This window comes from Amphiprion ocellaris, chromosome 23 (assembly GCF_022539595.1).
Source record: "Amphiprion ocellaris isolate individual 3 ecotype Okinawa chromosome 23, ASM2253959v1, whole genome shotgun sequence".
NCBI classification, from domain to species: Eukaryota; Metazoa; Chordata; class Actinopteri; family Pomacentridae; genus Amphiprion; species Amphiprion ocellaris.
The window spans coordinates 25,901,116-25,924,353 of record NC_072788.1 but is presented as its reverse complement, the minus strand read 5'-3'; the positions used below and the strand labels follow the sequence as shown (position 1 = coordinate 25,924,353).

At 44.7% G+C, this 23,238-nt stretch overlaps 3 protein-coding genes and 1 long non-coding RNA gene across 9 annotated transcripts in view; 2 read left to right on the top strand and 2 right to left on the bottom strand.

The window, feature by feature from the left end:
- Nucleotides 1–5,173: 5,173 nt before the first annotated feature.
- Nucleotides 5,174–8,456, bottom strand: psmb6 (proteasome 20S subunit beta 6). Its single transcript, XM_023293409.3, has 7 exons — nt 8,298–8,456; nt 7,636–7,703; nt 7,470–7,535; nt 6,571–6,636; nt 6,357–6,486; nt 5,604–5,748; nt 5,174–5,349 (listed from the first exon to the last, which is right to left on the bottom strand). The coding sequence occupies exons 1-7, from the start codon at nt 8,397–8,399 to the stop codon at nt 5,222–5,224; spliced, it is 705 nt and encodes a 234-aa protein (XP_023149177.1). The 5' UTR covers nt 8,400–8,456; the 3' UTR covers nt 5,174–5,221.
- Nucleotides 8,457–8,500: 44 nt separating this feature from the next.
- On the top strand, nt 8,501–13,345 carry trappc1 (trafficking protein particle complex subunit 1). 2 transcript variants are annotated; one of them, XM_055007426.1, is made up of 6 exons: nt 8,501–8,641; nt 10,094–10,192; nt 10,302–10,372; nt 10,463–10,601; nt 11,845–11,923; nt 12,557–12,889. In XM_055007426.1, exons 2-5 carry the CDS (start codon nt 10,094–10,096, stop codon nt 11,896–11,898), a joined length of 363 nt encoding a protein of 120 aa, XP_054863401.1. In that variant the 5' UTR covers nt 8,501–8,641; the 3' UTR covers nt 11,899–11,923; nt 12,557–12,889. The 2 variants fall into 2 exon arrangements, with proteins under 2 accessions (XP_054863401.1, XP_023149178.1); XM_023293410.3 differs by lacking the exons at nt 11,845–11,923; nt 12,557–12,889 and adding an exon at nt 12,946–13,345 and having other exon boundaries at nt 8,584–8,641.
- On the bottom strand, nt 13,128–21,007 carry LOC118471873 (uncharacterized). Its single transcript, XR_004849219.2, has 3 exons — nt 20,876–21,007; nt 13,635–13,842; nt 13,128–13,516 (listed from the first exon to the last, which is right to left on the bottom strand). It is a non-coding gene; the product is annotated as an uncharacterized LOC118471873 (long non-coding RNA).
- The window catches only part of LOC111584166 (voltage-gated potassium channel subunit beta-3-like), a 22,082-nt gene continuing 13,788 nt past the window's right edge, over nt 14,945–23,238 (top strand). Inside the window, exons 1-3 of one of the 5 annotated variants that reach the window (XM_035958679.2) lie at nt 14,954–15,959; nt 16,207–16,285; nt 17,828–18,128. In XM_035958679.2, coding sequence (XP_035814572.2) covers nt 17,830–18,128 — 299 coding nt within the window. In that variant the 5' untranslated portion in view covers nt 14,954–15,959; nt 16,207–16,285; nt 17,828–17,829. Of the gene's footprint in view, nt 16,286–17,827; nt 18,129–21,530; nt 21,737–23,238 lie in introns of those variants that run through there. The other 4 variants (XM_035958678.2, XM_055007411.1, XM_055007412.1 and 1 more) reach the window with 4 other exon arrangements.

Here is a 23,238-nt window from a genome sequence, read left to right as displayed (position 1 = left end):
TGTTTGCGATCTTTATCGAACCACTAGCAACAGCGGTACGTCAGAACACCGATATCAAAGGTATCTGCGCTCTGGAGTCTGAACATAAAATTAATCTATACGCAGATGACATTTTATTTTATCTACAAGAACCCAAAACTTCAGTAAAGGAAGTATTTAACCTCATCACAACCTTCTCGCGTCTTTCAGACTACTCCGTCAACTGGTCAAAATCAATTATATTACCTTTAACAGAAAACTCGTGGAATCCTGCAGTCCAAAACTCGCATTATTCTTTTCCTACTGGCAACATCAGATATCTGGGCATAAATATTTCCTCCAAACTCTCAGAATTAGTTCACCTGAACTTCACTCCACTTTTGGACAAAGTCTGTGATGATCTGAGGCGTTGGAACAACCTCCCCATCTCCCTTTTGGGACGAATAGCTACAGTCAAAATGAAAATATTACCTAAAATCAACTACCTCTTCTCCATGATTCCATTTAAACCCACATCAAAGTGGTTCCAATCATTTGACTCCGCTATTGGTAAATTCTACTCAAAGAATAAAAAGGCTAAAATCAGTTTGACTACCCTCCAGAAGAATAAATCCGAAGGGGGACTGGAGGCTCCCAACTTCATATATTATTATTTATCCAACCAAATACAATATCTCACCAAATGGATACATCCACATGAAGAATATAACTCCTGGCTAGAACTAGAACAGTTAGATTGTAACCAGATCAAAATCTCTGACCTTCCCTGTATCACTTCTGCCCTTAAACATCATTCCTGCTTCAAGAACCCTATGATCGCTTCCACCTTGTCTGCTTGGTGGAAAGCACTGGAAATCACAGGCTCCCAATTAAAACCCAGTATACTCTCCCCAATCTGGCACAACCCTGATTTTCCAAACAACAAAATAGCTCTTTATTTTAGCACATGGGCAGAGAGAGGAGTCACTCACCTCCATCACCTTCTGGATGACAACACATTTAGGACATATATAAACTTATTCCAAACATTTGAAATAAGAAATGGAAATTTTCTTCAGTACCTACAGGTAAAGAAGACGATTACAAGTAGAATTCCATCGCTTCAGACTACTTTACAGCCAACGGATTTACAGCCACCTGAATTTGTCAAATACATTGTGAAACTGTCTCCAAGAAATAAGAAGAATCTCTCAAAAATTTATAGTTTACTCTCAAAGACACACTCTATACACCTACCAACTCAAAAATGGGAAAAAGACGTATCCAAATCTTTTGACTCTGATTTTTGGACCCAGATCTGTGAAAACACATTTAAAATGACTAAAAACACCAACTTACAATTAATTAAATTTAAGGTGCTTCACAGAACGCATATAACGCAATATAAACTGTATAAAATGGGCTTCTCACGCTCAGACACATGTACGCAATGCAGCCAAAACATGACGGACACTTACTTTCACGCTCTGTGGCTTTGTACACCCGTCTATCAATTCTGGGTAACAATCACACAGAAACTCTCCAATATTTTGGACGGCGGGATTCCACATTCCCCGAACGTTTGCCTAATTGGTGATCTAACGCAAACAGCCCTTCCAGACATTCATATCCAACCCACACTTGCAGCTATTGCCATCGCCAAAAAAACTATTTTAGTTAACTGGAAAGATAAGAAAGCCCTCAACATCATCCATTGGCTGAACCTCCTCACAGAACACATTTCACTTGAGAGATTATCTGCTATCAGAAAAAAACAATTGGACTCCTTCAAAGAAAAATAGTCTCCATTTATTAAATCAATAAATATTAATCTATAGCTTCCGCTTGTATGTGGGCGTATGCCACTTGCCTCATAAAATTCAGATACTTATTCTGTCTGTGTGTATGGTCTGACTTCTCTCTGCTTTATTTCAGTTTATTAACCCTCTACCTTTTTAAGTAGGATGGCACCATGGACTTCAAGGCTGTGTGCATGCACTGGTGGTGTCCTTTCCCTATTGCTCTTGGGGTCGCTCTATTAGGGGCTTTCGACCAAAGAGCACCAGGTGCTAGGTTGGTTCAAAGTTGAGAGCCAGTGCTTTTTTGGTTCAAATCTCGTGCCGCTCCAGAACGGGTTTGTGTTTCCATTCGGAAGGAGCAAAGTTGGAGCTGCGTCATTGCGCCACCACAAAACGTGTGTACGTACTGCGTACGTAGCCGTTCAACAGCGTTCACGCCGTACGGAAACCCACACAACAACAATGGAGGACTTCATTGGAGTGGTGTTCATGGCTTTGCTAGTGTGTCTCGCCATCGCTGAACAGCAAAACCTTCTGTTAGGGGTTACCCATCGGCGTCGCCGTTCCAATGCCCGGCGATCACGTTTGAGAAGAAAGGTAATTATCAAAGACGTTTGGATACTTAACAGTAAACGTGCTAGCGTTAGCTTAGCTACTTAGCTTCGACTACGCTTGCATTGATTACTTAGCGGTTAAACACGCGCAATAAGTTGATGATCATATCTATGTTTATCTTTTTAGATGTTTTTAGATGTGACCCCGCCCCCTGCCCGTGACGTGCTCGGCTCTCAACTCTGGCCAAGTCTGGCCCAGCAACGAGTTGGTGCCCGAAAAAGCCCCAGTTTTTGGAGCCCGGAGCCGCAGCTCCGGTGGTGGAAAGACAAAAAACCGGCGCCAAGTCGGGCACTGGCTCCGACTCCGAACGGGCTCCACCCCGGTCGAAAGCCCCTATCTGGCTCTGCGGGGCCGGCGTGGCTCGGGCCCCTCTGCCTGGGGGTGGGTGTCCCCGGTGTCTCTCCCTTTGAGCCCTGGGTCTGCTGGGTCTGTGCGCTCTCCCGGGGCCTTGGGGGTGGCGGCAGCTGATCTCTTCTGGGGCGCCCTGGCTGGCCCTGGGGTTTGGGGTGGGTCGGCCCTCCCGTCGCTCCCCTGTCCCTTCCTGCTCTGCTTCCCTCCTCCTCCCTCCTCTCCTGCCTGGCCGCTCGTCCTCGCCCCTCTCCCTCCCCTGGGGGGGCCTGGGGCCCTCCGCTGCCTGGGGGTCTGGCATGGGGGCCGGGTGGTCTCTCTGGGGGGGTGGCTCTGGCTCATCTGGGCACAGGGGTGGGGGGTTAGGTTTAGGGGGGCGTGGTGGTGGGTTTGGTGGGGGCTGCGGGTGGCGGGTGGGTCCTTGTGCCCCGGGCCGCCTGGGTCGGTCTTGGCGCGCTGGGGGTGTCGGTAGCTACTCCCTCTTGTTCTCCGGGTCCGTGTCGTTCACGGTGGCCCCGGTGGCTCTCTGGGGGCGCCGCCCTGTGGCTCCTACGGCCCGGGGGGAGTTGGCTTGGCCCTGCCTTGCCGTGATTGCTGTTTTGGAGCTCGGTTGGTATTTGCCATAGAACACAGGAACTGGCAGGTCCATCACTGGTGCTCTGTGCTTTTCACAGATGAGAGCAGGTTCATCATGAGCACATGTGACAGACATGAAAGGGTCTGGAGAAGCTGTGGAGAAAGTTATGCTGCCTGTAACATGGTTTAGCTTGACCAGTTTGGTGATGAGTCAGTGATGGTCTGGGGAGACATGTCCATGGAGGGACGCACAGACCTCTACAGGCTGGACAACGGCACTCTGACTGCCATTATGTATCAGGATGAAATCCTTGGACCCATTGTCAGACCCTACGCTGGTGCAGTGGTCCTGGATTCCTTCTGGTGCACGACAATGTCTGGCCTTATGTGGTAAGAGAATTCATGCAGTCCCTGGAGGATGAAGGAATTGATACCATTGACTGGCACCGATACTCCCCTGACCTGAATCCAATAGAGCACCTTTGGAACATTATGTTTCGGTCCATCCGACACCACCAGGTTGCTCCTCAGACTGTCCAGGAGCTCAGTGATACCCTGGTCCAGATCTGGGAGGAGATACCTCAGGACAACATCCGTCATCTCATTCAGGGCCCCGATATCATCAGGCTGCATACAAGCACATGGAGGAAACACCAACTACTGGGTACCATTCTCAGTTGCTGTCAAGGAATTTCAGCAAGATGGACCAGCCTGCACCATCAGTTCTTCACTTTGACTTTTGGGGTGTCTTGAATTCAGCCCTCTGTAGGTTGGTAATTTTCACTTCCATCAAGCGATGTGGCATGTTTTCATTCCCAACACATTATCCAGTCCATACCAATGTAGATATCCAGTTATTTTCCCCCATTGAAATTTGATGCTTTCAAAGTGTTCCTTCAATTCTTTTGAGCAGTATATTTTAAATGATTTAACCGTTATTTTACTGTAATTATCAGTCTTGTTAGCTCAAACTAAAACTGCATTTAAACTCAAAATGTATCAAAATTCACATTTAAAGCCTGACTTAAACCAGAATAAAACTCAGATTAAATTGGATTCAAACTCAGAATAATACTGACCTAAAAATCTTCTTAAAATCATGATTTAAAGTGTATTAAAATTTAAAATCAAACAGATGAAAATGGGAATAAACAGACACAGCAGTACAACATAAACAGTAAATGGGATTAAAACAAAGTCTGAATTAATTTAAACTGTACAAAACAAAAATGAACTCTGATTTACTGAAATAAAACCTGAGTTTAAACTGGTAGAAACTGATTTAAACCAGTTAAACATTCATATTAACAGTCTAAGAAAAAAAATCAGATTTAAACTGGATTCAAACTCAGAATAAAATGGGAATAAAATTGTTGACCACTGGATTAAAACTATATTTACACTGGATTAAGACTCATATTTCAACTGGACTAAAACTACTATTTAAACTGGATTAAAACTGCTATATACACTGGATTAGAACTACAATTTAAACTGGATTAAAACTCTTTTTACACTGGACTAAAACTCATATTCAAACTGGACTAAAACTACTACTTAAATAGGATTAAAGCTCCTATTTACACTGGATTAAAACTCCTATCTACACTGGATTAAAAGTCATATTTAAACTGGATTAGAACTCAGTTAAACTGGATTAGAACTCCTACTTAAACTGCATTTTTCTGAAGATTTAAATTGAATTAAACTTTGAATTACATTGAAATCCACATTTAATACTTTAGAGATTAAAACTGTGATTTACATCAGAATAAAGCCTTCAACTCCAGCTTAATCTGGATTAAAACTGTAAACAGCATTAAAATCACCTATTTCTGGTTCTTCACCTCCTTCCACATGAAAGACACGCACACAGCTGACAGAGAAACCTTTATTAACAACACACAGGTGTGAACTGAGCATGCTCAGTGTGTGGAGAACTTTGGCAGCTGGTTCCCCAGAATGACCCGTCGCTCCACCCCGTCCTCAGAGATGGTTGCCAACCGAACCACACCACCGCTGGAGCCGTCCCTCTCCATCGCCAGAGAAAGGGCTGGGACAGGTGAGACACAGGTGAGAGGACAGGTGAGACACAGGAGAGACACAGGTGAGAGGACAGGTGAGACACAGGTGAGAGGACCGGTGTGCTATAGGTGAGATATGGGTGAGAGACAGGTGAATATGCAGTATGTATGCAGTTGAAACAGGTGTGGGTGGAGCCTGTGGAGCAACAGTGGACTGCAGCTCCCAGCATGCCTTGCAGCAGCAGTCTACCTGCAGCACCCAGCATGCCTTGCAGCAGCCTACCTGCAGCAGTCAGCTCCAGACACTGCTCCTTGGTGAGTCCTGGTTTGTAGTTGGAGTCCATGAAGCCGTAGATGTAGGTGGAGCCGCTGCCACCCACCGACACAGGCTGCCTCACCAGCATCCCACCAATAGGAACGCAGTACACCTGGCACAGGTAACAGACACACAGGTGAGCAGGGAGACAGGTGATACACATAACAGACAGACAGGTATATATAGAGGTGTATATACAGGTGTATATTACAGGTGTCCATTACAGGTGTGTATTGCAGGTATATATACACAGGTGTGTATTACAGGTGTGTGTACAGATGGAATTATAGGTGTGTACAGGTATATATACAGGTGTATATATTACAGGTGTGTGTACAGGTATATAATACAGGTGTATATATTACAGGTGTGTGTACAGGTATATAATACAGGTGTATATATTACAGGTGTGTGTACAGGTATATAATACAGGTGTGTGTGCAGGTGTGTATCACAGGTGTATATTACAGGTATATAATAAGGTGTGTATTACATGTATATATACAGGTATATATTACAGGTACACATACACAGGTGTATGTACAGGTGTTTAGACAGGTATATAAACAGGTGTATAATATAGGTATATATACACAGTTGTATAATACAGGTGTGGATTACAGGTGTATAATACAGGTTTCTATATACAGGTACAGGTATATATACACCTGTAATATATACACCTGTAATATATACAGGTGTATAATCCAGGTGTGTTACCTGGCCTCCCTTCCTCCTGTCCCAACCTGCCACCAGGATCCCGGCTGTCAGTTCCTCTCTGTAGCGGTAGCAGCTCGCTCTGAACAGATTGGCAGCTGTCTCCACCAGCGGGGGCTCGTCCAGCTCGATGCTGGGGGGCGGGACCACAGGTACAGGTGAGTGTTAGCCACACCTGGCTGGACATGGAGGCTGCCAATCAAACTGTGTGTGTTACCTGTGGAAGCCCAGCTGGTAGGTGACCACGTCAGCGATGGCCTGAGTGTCAGCAGCTGATCCAGACCTGCAACACAAACAGTTCTGAGGAGGTTCTAGAAGGTTCCTCAGCTCTGGGTTCTAAGAGGTCCACAGAAAACTGTCCTGAAGCTCTGAAGTGTAGGAACATCAGGTGTTTCTCTGGGATTTGAATCTCCTTCTGGCATAATTCAGTTCAACTCAATTCAATTTTATTTATATAGCGCCAATTACAGTCAAATTGTCTTGAGACGCTTTACAGAACCCATATGCCTGACCCCCAGAGCAAGCAAAAAGGCGACAGTGGCAAGGAAAACACCCTTTTAACAGGGAAAAAAACCTTGAGAAAGCTTGTAGAAAGGTCTTTAGAAGTTCCTGTACTGTTAAAGGGTCCTGTGACAGGTTTCGGTGTCCTAAAACGTTCACAAGTTTCTGTAAAAGTTTCATGAAATGTTGATATTTTATGACATTCCCTGTAGAGATCAATGAGTTCCCGAGGAGGATTCAGTGTCCTGAAAACGTTCTGAGCTTCCTTTAAAATCCTATTAATGATTTCTCAGTTCCTACGAAAAGACTGGCTTCGTTCTCCTGAATTCTACTTCAAACTGTTGCAGCTTCTGGAAAACACTCCTTGTGAAATAAAAAGTCTTAATAAAAGGCTCTGTCTTATTAAAGCTTTAAGTGGGATTTTTAATGAGTTTCAAAGATCTGAAAAGTTCCCGATAACAGTCTGAGTTCCTCAAAAAGTCCTTATAGTGTTCTATCAATCAGCTGTGGACCACATTAGACCTTTTCAAAAGTACTGAGACGTTAAAATATACTTTAAATAATTGACAAATGAACTGGAGCTGGACGTTTTCAGTGCTTCAGAGGTGAACTGACCTGCAGCAGAAGATCCGGTCATGGATCGGAGTCAGTTTGTCCGTCACTCTGTTGGCGATGTAAGCTCTGACAGACAGACAGGATAGAGACAGACAGACAGGTTTAGAGACGGACAAGTTCACTACATCCAGTACTATCAGCATTTCACGCTGGAGGATTTTCTCACCCCGTAGTCGTGCGAGAGTCGGCTCCAATCACGACTCCTCCATCATACTCCACCGCCATGATGGTGGTCTGACAGACAGACAGGTGGAAGAAAGACAGACAGTCAGGTGGAAGACAGACAGACAGAGAGAGACAGACAGGTGAAAGACAGGGTCAGCATCACACTGGACATCCTGTTTCCATCAGCAGCTAACAGTAAACTAACTATGAGGTATCTCCAATCATCTCCCTCCATCACTGAGCTTCATGTTACTCCTCGTCGCAACCCATTAACCTTAACATTTTACTGGGTGAGCTCATTGTCGGACATCCATCATTTTACAAACGGCCTGTCCGATAATAGACCTATTAGCATTAGCTACGGGTAGCCAGCCATCCCGCCTGATCACGGCGACTCAAAAGCCTCTTTAAAGAACAGGTTATGCTTCTACAGAAACTAAATCCAGCTCGGTTCGACCCGGTTCAGTGTCTCTCTGGTCAGAACTTCATTCAGAACCTACCAGGCAGTGAATACTTTATCTATCTTTCAGGCTACCGTTAGCCGCCGTTAGCTGCTGCAGAACTGCTGTCTCATTCAACCACTCTTCGTTAATTAAAACCCCTCCCCCGGGACAGAACCGGGCCCGGCTCGGTTCGCCACGGTCCAGCAGCCCCTGTACTCACCCCGGTGCTGACTTCCTGGCTGGTCCAGTCCGGAATCATGTCGTTTTTAGAGGAAATCTGCTGCCCGAGGTTCGGCATCATCGTCGCTACTGCTGCCGCCATCTTGTCTCTATTTGTTAAACTGAGCTGAGCTGTCCGTTACATGCCGCTGTGGTCCGCTAGATTCACACAACCAGAGGAGTTTCAGGCTGAGAATAAAACCACAGACTTACTTATACCATCAAATTATTCTTTATGTCTTCGGACACTTACATGTAGTTTTATAAAACTCCGTAGAACAGTTCTGGTCTGGCATGTAGGCGGACAGCTCTGCAGCGGGGTCCTAGGAGGAACAGGAAGAGAAAGTAAGCACTGCAGCCAAAGATTAAAATATTTTAAAAAAAACTACATTTTAAAGATTTAATTCTCCTTTTTAAATCTATAAATGTGGCTATAATACCTTGATAATACGACTCAAATAAAACGGGTGCACTTAAAAAAAATTTTAGATGTTTTTCTGCCCTTTTGCTCTCCGTCCCGTGTTGATTGAATTCACTGGAAAAAACGGAATTTATTTAAACAGTTTCGATTCAGACATTTAAAACCACACTAGACGCATTATACAGGTGGTGTGAAATACATACAGGCTCTGAGGATTGTAGAGGAGCTGCTGTTTAACCTGGTAGAGGGTGATTTATTGAAACTAGATTAAATATATAGTAAAATATTTTACATAGAAACAGCAGGAGAGGCTAGTTTAAACCCCGTGTCGTCCTGCAGGTCAAATTAACCCGTTTTAAAGTTTGAAAATGTGGGAAAAAAAATATATTTTCACAGTGAAACTTCTGATGTCCACATTTTCAACATTTTTGGGAAATCTTTGAACATTTTTTGGTGGAAAAAAGAAATGTTAAAAATGTTTCTTTAAGAACATTAACAAAAAATCAACCAAAATCCAGCGAATTTCGCTGGATTTTGGGTGATTTTTTTCTCAATGTCCTTAAAGAAAATATTAGAAGTTTTACTGATATATATGGAATCACTTTAGATATTTTTAGGATTTTTTGGAAGATTTTTACTCATTTTTTGAAAAGAATTTTCTTGCCAAATTTGGGGGATTTTTAAAAATAAAACTTTTATTTTAACTTTTTAAGAATCTTTGGAATTTTCTCTCTGAAAGTTTTTCAAATTTTCAGAATTTAGAGAATTTTTTTGCTGAATTTTTGGATTTTTTTCAGACAAGGAAACAATATTTTTTGGTGCCCGTAAATGAAGACAACAGGAGGGTTAAGAGACGCAGAATTAGCATAAAAGTGTCTCAAGTTTCTGTCTACTTTTTATTTTGAGTTTTATATAATTAAATATTGTCTGTCTGAGCTCTAAACCACTATGAACTGACAGCACACTGACTCATGTTGGACTGAAATAGAAGTTTTATTTAACTGCAGTAGAGCAGATGAACCACTGAGTGGTCGCCTGTTTCTATAAATGATTAATTGATTTGAGTATTTTTACAGTAAAAACATCTAAATTCTCTGATTTCAGCTTCTTCAGTGAATATTTTCTGTTGTTTCTCCTCTGTGACAGTAAACTGAAGACATTGCATGAAACTCTGATCCACATTTTTACTATTTTCTGATATTTTAGTGCAAACAGCTGATCAGTAAATTCATGGAGTAACACACAGATGCAGCTCTGGTGTGTGTGTGTGTGTGTGTGTGTGTGTGTGTGTGTGTGTGTGTGTGTGTGTGTGTGTGTGTGTGTGTGTGTGTGTGTGTGTGTGTGACCAGTAATTATTTGTGTTTATTGTGTTTCAGATGACGGTTCATAACTTGTACATCTTTGACCGCAATGGAAACTGTTTGTATTATAATGAATGGAACCGCAAGAAGCAGGCGGGGATCTCCAAGGACGAGGTGACCGCAAAACACACACATATACACACACACACACACACACACACACACACATATAGACACACACACTCACACACCCAGCCTCATGTTGAACTGTGTGTGTCTCCAGGAATATAAACTGATGTATGGGATGCTGTTTTCCATCCGCTCCTTCGTCAGCAAGATGTCTCCACTGGACATGTATCCTTCTCTACACCTGTCTGTCTGTCTGTCTGTCTGTCTCCCTGTCTATAACCTGTCTGTGGTCCTTAGCAGCCCGTCTGTCCTCAGGAAGGAGGGGTTTCTGTCCTTCCAGACCAGCAGGTATCGTCTCCATTACTATGAGACTCCCAGTGGACTGAAGTTCGTCATGAACACGGATCTGTCAGTGAGCAACGCTAGAGAGACGCTGCAGCACATCTACAGCAACGTAAGGGACACATGGACACATAGGGACAAATAAAGACACAGAGACACACACAGAGAGACGCTGCAGCACATCTACAGCAACGTAAGGGACACATGGACACATAGGGACAAATAAAGACACAGAGACACACACAGAGAGACGCTGCAGCACATCTACAGCAACGTAAGGGACACATGGACACATAGGGACAAATAAAGACACAGAGACACACACAGAGAGACGCTGCAGCACATCTACAGCAACGTAAGGGACACATGGACACATAGGGACAAATAAAGACACAGAGACACACACAGAGAGACGCTGCAGCACATCTACAGCAACGTAAGGGACACATGGACACATAGGGACAAATAAAGACACAGAGACACACACAGAGAGACGCTGCAGCACATCTACAGCAACGTAAGGGACACATGGACACATAGGGACAAATAAAGACACAGAGACACACACAGAGAGACGCTGCAGCACATCTTCAGCAACGTAAGGGACACATGGACACATAGGGACAAATAAAGACACAGAGACACACACAGAGAGACGCTGCAGCACATCTACAGCAACGTAAGGGACACATGGACACATAGGGACAAATAAAGACACAGAGACACACACAGAGAGACGCTGCAGCACATCTACAGCAACGTAAGGGACACATGGACACATAGGGACAAATAAAGACACAGAGACACACACAGAGAGAGGCTGCAGCACATCTTCAGCAACGTAAGGGACACATGGACACATAGGGACAAATAAAGACACAGAGACACACACAGAGAGACGCTGCAGCACATCTACAGCAACGTAAGGGACACATGGACACAGAGAGACACATAGAGACAGTAACTGACTCTAACGTGTCCTGACTGACTGTAACGTTTAGGGCTGCAACAACGAATCGATAATAATCGATTATTAAAAGCGTTGGCAATGAATTTCATTATCAATTCGTGTGTCACTCACCATGTCACGGAGCTGTTTACTTCACCTGCAGAGCTTTGTCAATGCTGGCTGACGGAAATAAAGTTTGTTTTTTTTAAATAACTCCACCTGTAGAGCGAGTTGAACAGATCGAGGTGGCGGCAAAGCGAAAGTAAATTCAGAGTAATTTCAACCAAACATGACCAACACGGAGAAAACAGTTTGATCCTCAAAAGTGTGGCAGCATTTCACGCTTCACAAAACAAAATACATGCGTAACATGCAAGCTTTACAAAAGTAATACGTGATGGAACAGGAGCACCACGATGATGATGCAGCACCTGAAACAGAAACACGTTGGAGTCTCTGATGAGGATGAAGGAGCTCAACAGCAGGTAAGTCACTACATTATCCTACGTTTGTTCTGTTTTACAGTGAGGAAACGTAACGTTAGTCTCTCTGCTAGCTCTCCTGATGCTAGTGTTTGTTAGCTGATTAATGACAGTGATAGGACACGTGTGTGTGTGTGTGTGTGTGTGTGTGTGTGTGTGCTTGCGTGTGTGTGTGAGAGAAACTTTTATTTCACTTTAATCAGCTTAAGAAGGGCTTGAATATGATTTATAAATAAACGTAACTTGCCCACAATGGTGATAATAATTTAAAGATTAAGCCTCAAGTTTTAATTTCTCACAAAGTCTGAGTGAAGACGCTGGTCTGTGTTGGAGTGAAGCAGGATGAACTGCATTTAGACCAAACAGGGGTTAAAGTAACTTCTTACATCTACTCAAGTTATATAATGAAGTATTTTTTATGGTGCTTGTCCTAACTGTCTGTCTGTCTGTCCGTCGGTCCGTCCATCCGTCCGTGTGTGTGTGTGTGTGTGTGTGTGTGTGTGTGTGTGCGCTTTGTGTTTTGCTCTTTGGACTCCTTACTTGCCTTAACCTAATACTGCAAATAAAACAACTACTGAGTTGTTGTAAATTGTGCTGTAATACATACTCATACTATCTTTCTCATTTCATGAACAGCCAACAATGACAGGCTTCATGATGAGAAAGACATCATGTCCACTGCAGCAAGCATCTGTCCTGACTGAGAGCATCCTCAACATCATGCTCACTGGCATGAGGCTTCTGTCGATGGTTGAAGACGAAGGCTTCACTACAATCATCTTTTTTGCTCTGTCAGTCCAAATCTTCCATTTCTGAATAAAGCGGCGGAAATTACAAATGTGTCGTTTTTTTAATCCGATTCATCGATTAATCGAAAAAAATAATCAACCGATTAATCGATTATTAAAATAATCGTTAGTTGCAGCCCTAGCAACGTGTCTAGACTGACTGTTGACGTGTCCTGAGTGACTCTAACGTGTCCTTAGTGACTAACGTGTCCTACCTGACATGTTTTTCCATCCCAGCTGTACGTGGAGCTGATCGTGAAGAATCCCGTTTGTTCGTCGGCTCCCAGTCTGGACAGTGAAGTGTTCAGCAGCAGACTGGACGCCTTCATCAGAGCGCTGCCGTACTACAGCCCTCGAGCCGCCTGATGGCAGCAACGCAGGACGTGTTGGAGTACACGCAGTACATCGTACATGCTGTACTTGTACACGCAGTACATCGTACATGCTGTACTTGTACACGCAGTACATCGTACATGCTGTACTTGTACACGCAGTACATCGTACATGCTGTACTTGTACACGCAGTACATCGTACATGCTGTACTTGTACACGCAGTCGCACAGTTTGTTGTATTTATTGTGAGTTTGAATGTGATGCTTTTTATGTGAAGCAGAATTAAACTGATGTGAAAAATCATCCTGAGCTCTGAGCTTCTGTTCACAGCTGAATCCACAATCAGTGAATTTATCGATCAATAAATCTGTCATCACTGATTGATTATTGATTGATTGATTGATTGATTGATAATGTGTTTATATTCACCATCATGATGAGACTGAAACTTTTCCAAGATGACACAAAACTTTTCTGAAAAGACAAACGTTTGCAGCCTTAAAACATGAACAAACACCACAGAAGAAGAAACACACTGTAAACCACAGAGTGAGACCGTTTGTGACATTCCTTCAGGTGTTTATTGTCTCACCTGCAGCTCTTTGATGAGGTTCTGGTTCTCTGGTTCTGGTTCTGGACTCTGAGGAGAACGGGAGCTGAGCTGTGATTGGATGCTGACAGTCAACATGTTGATGATGTAACAGCTGAGCTCATTAACTCTGATTAACAGCTGGATTAATGTGGACTGATCTCGACCTCCAGCTGCATCCTGCAGCTGCAAACTGGTTTCTGAAGGTTCACTGGAGAACAAGACAACAGAAGTATAACATAGTATAAATATATACAGAAATATAATGTAATACAAATATATAGACATATAAAATATATACATACATACTGGACCCACCAAAACCCTCCAAACCCAGACACTGGTGCATTGTGGGTTTTTCAGGCAGCGACTGATGGCATGTTCTGATCGTGTGTGTGTGTGTGTGTGTGTGTGTGTGTGTGTGTGTGTGTGTGTGTGTGTGTGTGTGTGAGCAGATAATCCATGTGCCAACATAATCTCTAATCCACTGAAAAACATACTGCCAACCAACAGCTGCAGACACCCAGCGGTCTGTCCATCGCTGGGAGGAACATCTGAGAACCTCCACCATCAGCTAGCTCAGAGACTAGGGCAACTGCAGTGGGTCAGAACATGACGATATGAACATGGTTCTAAAAGAAGCAGAACCTTCTCAGCTCTGGACCTATGGACTGGGTCTATCTATGTCTGCATCATGAATCCACATGGAAAAGAACTGAACAGAGGAAGAGAAACATCTGAGTCATAGCACCACTAATCAGCAGGTCTAGAAGGAGTCATAGTACCACTAATCAGGAGGTCTAGAAGGAGTCATAGTACCACTAATCGGGAGGTCTAGAAGGAGTCATAGTAGCACTAATCAGGAGGTCTAGAAGGAGTCATAGTACCACTAATCAGGAAGTCTAGAAGGAGTCATAGTACCACTAATCAGCAAGTCTAGAAGGAGTCATAGTACCACTAATCAGGAGGTCTAGAAGGAGTCATAGTAGCACTAATCAGGAGGTCTAGAAGGAGTCATAGTAGCACTAATCAGGAGGTCTAGAAGGAGTCATAGTACCACTAATCAGGAGGTCTAGAAGGAGTCATAGTAGCACTAATCAGGAGGTCTAGAAGGAGTCATAGTAGCACTAATCAGGAGGTCTAGAAGGAGTCATAGTACCACTAATCAGGAAGTCTAGAAGGAGTCATAGTACCACTAATCAGCAAGTCTAGAAGGAGTCATAGTACCACTAATCAGGAGGTCTAGAAGGAGTCATAGTAGCACTAATCAGGAGGTCTAGAAGGAGTCATAGTACCACTAATCAGGAAGTCTAGAAGGAGTCATAGTACCACTAATCAGCAAGTCTAGAAGGAGGCATAGTACCACTAATCAGGAGGTCTAGAAGGAGTCATAGTACCACTAATCAGCAGGTCTAGAAGGAGTCATAGTACCACTAATCAGGAGGTCTACAAGGAGTCATAGTAGCACTAATCAGCAGGTCTAGAAGGAGTCATAGTAGCACTAATCAGGAGGTCTAGGAGTCATAGTATGATGGCGGTATGATGATCTGGGGCTGCATGAGGTCAGAAGTTTCCTGATGTGGAGCCTGAATCTAGGATCTGAACTGTAGTTACTCTTCCAAGGAATGCTGAAGTTATGTGACAATCGGCGTCTGTCTGTCTGTCTGTTAGCAACATTACTCAAAAACAGACTAACAGATTTGGATGAAATTTCCAGAGAAGGTCAGAAATGACACAAGGACCAAGTGGTTAGATTTTGGCAGTGATGCGGCTTATAGTCTGGATCCACGGATTTGTTAGATTTCTGTATCATTACCAGATAGCAGCATGGCGTCACTGTAACCATGACAACCAGTGAGCACTATGTCAACTGACTGTGATCCTACTACAAATCCACCACTGAGGACTTATCAGGACTGATCTGTAGGAAATGATCCAAGGAACAACTGATTAAATTGTGGGGATGTTTCTGAGTCCCATCACTTCCCGCCGCCCGCTACATATTTAGGTCACGTGATTCGGTATCCATACATAACGTACACATGCAGAAGACATGCCTGTACTCAGAGCAAGGTCATTGTGTTTGTTGGTACAGCTATATTAAATGGAAACATTCTATAGCGTTGTGATTTCTGCCATGAATTTTTTCAAGATTTCATCCATCGGAAATGAAACGACTGAGCAGCCTTGGAGGAGGACTGAGCAGCATTGGAGGAGGACAGGCGCAGCCTTGGAGGAGGACAGGAGCAGCCTTGGAGGAGGACTGGGCTCTCTGAGGTCTTGTTAGTAATGTGATACCAAGGCAAGAAGTAATCCGATTACTGTGAGGTAATGATGTTATTATTGATGAGGACAGTTGTTGAAACAGTTTAATCTGCTGTGTGTGTGTGTGTGTGTGTGTGTGTGTGTGTGTGTGTGTCAGATTACAGCAGGATAAATGTGGTTTGTGTTCAGCATCTGTGTACAGATTTGGTATTTTAGTTTTTAAATCCTGTCAGCAGGACAGACAGACAGACAGACAGACAGACAGACAGATGTGGTATCTGCGCTCTGATTGGTGGGATTACACCAACAGGATTAATATGAGAGCAGCAGCAGAAGACGTAAACAGACTGACGGAGGTGGACACACATCAGGAGTCAACATCAGCTCAGGTACGACGAGAAAACAAACCCTCAAAAACCCTCCAGACCCTGCTCCAGACCTCCAAAACCTTCCAATATCTGCTCCAAAACCCTCAAAACCCTCCAGACCTTTTTCCAGACCTTCCAATACCTTCCAAAGACTACTTCCTGCTTCAGACCTTCCAATACCTTCCAAAACCTGGTCCAAACCCTCAATAACCCTCCAGACCCTGCTCCAGACCTCTAAAACCTGCTCAAAACCTTCCCAGACCTTCCAAAACCTTCCAATACGTGCCCCAAACATTTCAGACCCTTCTCAAAATCTTCCAAAGCCTGCTTCAAATCTTTTAAAACTTGCTTCAAACATTCCAAAACCTTCCAATACCTGCTCCAAACCCTCATTGACCTTTCACATGCTGTTCCAGATCTTCCAAAACCTGCCTCAGACATTTCAGACTCTGCCCCAAACCTTTCAAAATCTGCTCCAAGCCTTTTAGATCCTGCTCCAAAGCTTCAAAAACGAACATTCATCTTTCTAAAACCTGCTTCAAACCTTCCAGAACCTGATCCAAACCCTCATTAACCCACCCAAATCTGCTCCAAATCTTTTAAAACTTGCTTCAAACCTTTCAAAACCTACTTTGATCTTTCCAAAACCTACTTCAGACCTTCCAGAACCTGCTACAAAGCTTCCAAAGCGTTCCAATATCTGCTCCAAAACCATCAGCCCATCACACCAAAACCTGCCCCAAACATTTCAGACCCTGATCAGAACCTTCCAAAACCTGTTCCCAAGCCTTTACAACTCCAAACCGTCATGAGCCCACCAAAACCTGCTCCAAACATTTGAGACTTTGCTACAAAACCTTTCAAAACCTACTTTGATCTTTCCAAAACCTATTTCAAACCTAGTAGAACCTGCTCTAAACTCTCAGTAACCTGTTACACCAAAACCTACTTTAAACCTTTCAGACCCTGCCCCAAACCTTCCAGAACCTGCTCCAAACCTCTGTGCTGCTGAGTTGGAAGCAGGTAGAAGCTAATTGCTAAGCTAACAGATAGTGGAGCCCTGTGGCACTCCAGATCTGCTACAGTCCTGACGTCCTGATTACTGTAGAACTACATGAAATGTTCCTTCACTACCCGTATAAGGACAGTCAGACGCAGTACGACTGGAATGTTGTTGAATTTTGGAACTTTTTAAATACATGAGCAGCATTTTAGCTCGCTAGCTGGTACTGCTCCGTCTAGCCCTGTTAGCTCCCTGCTAGCTCCCTGTTAGCTCCCTGTTAGCTTCCTGCTAGCTCTGTGTTAGCTCTCCATCTAGCTCCATGTTAGCTCCCTCTTAGCTCCATGGTAGCTCCCTGTTAGCTCCATGTTAGCTCCTGTTAGCTCCCTGTTAGCTCACAGCGCTAACGTTAGCTCCTTGTTAACTCCATGTTAGCTCCATGTTAGCTCCCTGTTAGCGCCATGTTAGCTCCATCTAGCTCCCTGTTAGCTCCCTGTTAGCTCCATGTTACGTCCCTGTTAGCTCCCAGCGCTAACATTAGCCTGTTGGTCCCCTCATTTCAGCCATGTTTGCAGGCCGAGCCTCAGGAGCCGGAGCCGCCGTCGGACCGTCCGCGGCCGCAGGAAAAGCTACAAAGTTCTCGGTGGAGGAGCTGTACGGATTCAACAAGAAGCCCAAAGTCAACAGAGGGAATTCTGGGAAAACTGAAAAAAATGACTCCAAGAAAGACGCCAAGGAGAAGGAGGAGTCGGCGCTGGCGTCCCAAATCCTGGAGGCAGCCAGGAGACTCATGGAGAGACGGAGACTTGAGATCTACCTGAAGGAGTGCGATGTCACCATGGAGCACAGCAGCATGCCCTACAGGTGAGACAGGGGGAGAACAAGAGGGGACAGGGGGAATGGGGGGACAGAGGGGACCGGGCAGACAGGGGGGACAGGGGAGAGACAGAGAGACATGAGAGACAGGTGAGATAGGTGAGACAGGTGAGACAGGTGAGAGACAGGTAAGATAGGGGAGACAGGTGAGACAGATAAGAGACATAGGAGACAGGTGAGAGACAGGGGAGATAGGTGAGAAACAGGGAAGACAAGTGAGACAGGTGAGAGACGGGATACAGGTGAGAGACAGGTGAGACAGGTGAGAGACAGGGGAGACAGGTGAGACAAGTGAGAGACATGGGAGACAGGTGAGAGACAGGTGAAAGACAGGGGAGACAAGTTAGACAGGTGAGAGACAGGGGAGACAGGTAAGAGACAGGTGAGACAGGGGAGACAGGTGAGAGACCGGTGAGAGACAGGGGAGACAAGTGAGACAGGTGAGAGACGGGAAACAGAGGAGACAGGGGAAATAGGGGGACATGGGAGACACAGGTGAGGGACAGGTGAGACAGGGGGACATGGGAGACAGGTGAGAGACAGGAGAGACAGGTGAGAGACAGGGGAGACATGGGAGACAGGTGAGAGACAGGTAAGATAGGGGAGACAGGTGAGACACAGGTGAGAGACAGGTGAGCTGCTGATACATGATGAACTAAATGCTGAAGTGTTGAACTGATGCTGCAGTTACACCCAGGAGACGCCAGAGGGAGCCACCACACTACTGCTGGTTTCACTGGTTATACTGTTTTCACACCTGCAGTTACACTGGGAATACTGGTTTTATTGGGTGTTATACTGGTAGTATTGGTTTTAATGGGGTTAGTTTTGCTGGTAGTGCTGTTTTTATTGGGGTGTTAGTTATACTGGTAGTACGGTTTTTAATGGGGTGTTATACTGGTAGTACTGGTTTTATTGAGTGTTAGTTATACTGGTAGTACTGGTTTTATTAGGTGTTATACTGGTGGTACTGGTTAAACTGGAGTACAGCTGGTGTACAGTGTTTTTCCTCGGCTGATTCTGATTGGCTCCTGAAACTGCTGAGTCATGATTCTGATTTTGTTGAAGCCTTTCTGCTCCAGTTGTTCCCCAGCTCAGTGTGTAGTGCGTGTACTGAGTGTGTTCTGTGTGTATTGTGTGTTCTGTGTGTACTATGTGTGTAGTATGTGTGTACTGCGTGTACTGTCTGTGTACTGCATGGATGTGGATCTTTTTTCACAGCAGAGTGAAAGCTGAATCAGGATCATCTCTGACTGCCACTAATACACACAAACGCAGTACTGATGCCCACAAATGCAGCACTGATACACACAAATGTACTGCTAATACACATAAACAAGGTACTAATACACACGAATGCAGAATTAATACCTACAAAAAGTGTTCATTCCTCTAAACAAAGTACAAATATATCTTTACACATACCAGTACTATAAGTCCACAGTACTAGTAATTATAAACACATTATAAACATGTATAAATGTAGTACTAATACTGCTAAACAGCAGCACCCAGAACTGATACAGAATCAATATATCAATAAACTGATTCATGGCACGCAGACGGACCAATCAGAATCAATGGTCAGATTTCAAAGTCTAGAAACAGTAGAACCAATAGAAACTTTAGAAGAGTAGGTTCTAGAGGAGGTTGTAGAGGAGGTTCTAGAGGACTTTCTGGATGAGGTTCTACATGAGCTTCTAGAGGAGGTTCTATCGGTTTTCGAGGAGGTTCTAGAGGAGCTTCTAGAGGAGGTTCTAGAGGAGCTTCTGGAGGAGGTTCTAGAGTGGCTTCTAGAGGAGGTTCTAGAGGACTTTCTGGAAGAGGTTCTATATGAGTTTCTAGGGGGAGTTTCTAGAGGAGGTTCTAGAGTAGCTTCTAGAGGAAGTTCTAGAGGACTTTCTAGAGGAGGTTCTACATGAGCTTCTAGAGGAGGTTCTAGATGAATTTCTAGAGGACTTTCTAGAGGAGCTTCTAGAGGTGGATAAAGAGGAGGTTCTAGAGGAGCTTCCAGAAGAAGTTCTAGAGGAGGTTATAGGGGAGATTCAAGAAGAACTTCTAGAAGACTTTCTATAAGTTCTAGAGGAGATTCTATTGTTTCTAGAGGAGGTTCTATAGGTTCTAGAGGATCTTCTATAGGTTCTAGAGGAGCTTCTGGAGGAGCTTCTAAAGGAGCTTCTAGAGGAGGTTCTAGAGGAGTTTGTATAGGTTCTAGAGGAGCTTCTATAGGTTCTAGAGGATCTTCTGTAGGTTCTAGAGGAGCTCCCTGAGCCATGATGCGGCTCAGAGATCAGACAGTGATGAACAGCCTCATGTGCAGCGACTGGAAGTCACATTAGTGACAAACCTTCAGCCTCGGGCGTCTCAGCTCGCATCTAAACGCTGCTGCTAACACTGTAGCTAATGCTACTGCTGCTGCTGCTGCTGCAACCTCCAACCATCCACTGACTGATGGACAGAAGCAGCAGAGTGGGGGAGGAACGGTTCTCTATAGGAACACAGTACTGGAATAACACATTCCTAGTACACACTAACACTGTACTAGTACACTGGAATAATACACACTAACACTGTACTGACAGAGCAACACAAACACTGTGTAGTATTGTTTCTGTTTATTTTATCTACCTGTGTATGCTTTTGTGTCTTTGTGTTTATTTTGTGTGTCTTTGTGTTGGTGTCTGTTCATGTCTTCCTGTGTTGATCTGGGTTGCTGTTCTATGGGTTTTTCTGACCTGTTCTTTGCCTTGCAGACAGTGCACCTCCTCAGGTGTGTGTATAGCTGTGTGTAAGTGTATATTCCAGGTGTATAATTAAGGTCTATATTCCAAGTGCATATTCCAGTTCAGAGCACCTCCGGGTATATAAACGTGTATTTTCCAGATGTATTCCAGGTCTATATTATATAAAGGTGAGAATACTCCTCTCCATCTCTCCTCTTAGGGAGGAGGAGGAGCTCCGGTCTGTCAGGCTGATGGACTAGTGGGTTTATATCCATGTGTATATTCCAGGTATATTCCAGGTAATATTCCAGGTAATATTCCAGGTAGTATTCCAGGTGAGATCAGTCCCTCCTCCTCCTCCAGCTCCTCTCAGCTGACGGTGGGAGGAGGAGGAGCTCCGGTCTCCGGGGCTGCGGACCGACCGCTCTTAGTCGCTCTTCCTCCGCCGCAGCAGCAGGACGTCCTCCACCGAAAAGCTCGTCTCTGATTGGCTGATTGACTCCAACCTGACGTCCCGCTCATGACTTCTTCCCGCCGTTACCGAAGCGACCGGAGAGCTCGGCGGCAGCGGCGGGCTGCCGGTCATGTTCTGACACTTTAGAGCCGCTCAGCTCGTTCCGCCGGTTACCGGGGCCGGTTACCGGGGTCGGTTACCGGGGCCGCCGGGATGCAGGTGTCCATCGCGTGCAACGTGGGGGGAGGAGGCGGCTCCAGCGAGCACCAGCTGAAGGAGCGGAGGGCGGCGGCGGCGGCGGCCAGCACCGGGACCGCCTGTCAGTCAAAGGTCAGGGCAGAACCGGCAGAAAGGCTGACCCTGCTGGGCCACGCCCACATGAAGGAGGCCCCGGGTCGTCATAGCAACATGAAGTACAGGTGAGAGAGTGAGAGTGACACGGAGAGGTCACATGACCCGACAGGTGTAGACGAGGGGTCAGGTTACAAGGTAGAGTTACTGTGTGTGTGTGTGTGTGTGTGTGTGTGTGTGTGTGTGTGTGTGTGTGTGTGTGTGTGTGTGTGTGTGTGTGTGTGTGTGTGTGTGTGTGTTGTAGCGGTTGAATGAGGACGTGCTAGTCATGGAGTTGAACCAATCAGATCCATTGATCAGGTATTGATCGTCTATTGGTGAGTGTGTTGGGACTGATCAGGTATTGATCGTGTATTGATGACTGTGTTGGGGCTGATCAGGTATTGATCGTGTATTGGTGTGTGTGTTGAGGCTGATCAGGTATTGATCGTGTATTGGTGTGTGTGTTGGGGCTGATCAGGTATTGATCGTGTATTGGTGTGTGTGTTGGGGCTGATCAGGTATTGATCGTGTATTGGTGAGTGTGTTGGGGCTGATCAGGTATTGATCGTGTATTGGTGAGTGTGTTGGGGCTGATCAGGTATTGATCGTGTATTGATGACTGTGTTGGGGCTGATCAGGTATTGATCGTGTATTGGTGAGTGTGGGGCTGATCAGGTATTGATCGTGTATTGGTGAGTGTGGGGCTGATCAGGTATTGATCGTGTATTGGTGTGTGTGTTGAGGCTGATCAGGTATTGATCGTGTATTGGTGTGTGTGTTGGGGCTGATCAGGTATTGATCGTGTATTGGTGTGTGTGTTGGGGCTGATCAGGTATTGATCGTGTATTGGTGTGTGTGTTGAGGCTGATCAGGTATTGATCGTGTATTGGTGTGTGGGGCTGATCAGGTGACTGCTGAATATTGATGAGCTGTTAAATATTGATGATCAGATATTGATACTCAGCTACGACACTCGTTTATCACATATTGATGACCCAGTTTCAGAGCGTGACTAAAATATTCACAACTCCATCCTGGACCTGGATGACTTGGACTCATTGTGAACTCTGAGTACTTGGGTTGGACTCAGAGTTAGCTTCTGTTATTTGGGCTCAATGTTGAGCTCCACCAACCTGAGACTTGGACTTGAAGATTCACCAAAAATGACTTTAAAGTGGATATTATCCTCAGTGACTCGGACACTAACATCAATGACTAGGATTACAACACTGACATGGAAGGCTAAGACTTGGACACAAACATCTAAAACTTGGACTTGGACACTAATATTGATGACTTGAACTTTGAATCTGACTCACATTAATGACTTGGACTTGGACACGAATGTCTGGACGCTAATATTGATAACTTGGACACTGACACTGATAACTTAGTGTTCAAATCTAACATCAGTGACTTGGACTTTGAATCAGACACTAACATCAATGACAAGGATTCTAACACTGACATGTAAGGCTAAGACTTGGACACTAACATCTATAACTTGGACTTGGACACAAACATTGATGACTTGGACACTAACATCTGTAACTTGGAGTTGGACGCTAACACTGATGACTTGGACGCT

What these genes read in the sequence shown, in the direction of transcription:
- psmb6 (XM_023293409.3), bottom strand. Translation starts at nt 8,399, where the DNA reads ATGGCGGCAGCAGTAGCGACGATGATGCCGAACCTCGGGCAGCAGATT. An exon ending in ACAGGAGGAAGGGAGGCCAG is followed by an intron (nt 5,749 to 6,356) that starts GTAACACACCTG and finishes TACCTGTGCCAG; the next exon opens with GTGTACTGCGTTCCTATTGG. An exon ending in TCTGGAGCTGACTGCTGCAG is followed by an intron (nt 5,350 to 5,603) that starts GTAGGCTGCTGC and finishes CACCTGTCCCAG; the next exon opens with CCCTTTCTCTGGCGATGGAG.
- trappc1 (XM_023293410.3), top strand. Translation starts at nt 10,094, where the DNA reads ATGACGGTTCATAACTTGTACATCTTTGACCGCAATGGAAACTGTTTG. An exon ending in CGGGGATCTCCAAGGACGAG is followed by an intron (nt 10,193 to 10,301) that starts GTGACCGCAAAA and finishes GTGTGTCTCCAG; the next exon opens with GAATATAAACTGATGTATGG. An exon ending in AAGATGTCTCCACTGGACAT is followed by an intron (nt 10,373 to 10,462) that starts GTATCCTTCTCT and finishes GTCTGTCCTCAG; the next exon opens with GAAGGAGGGGTTTCTGTCCT.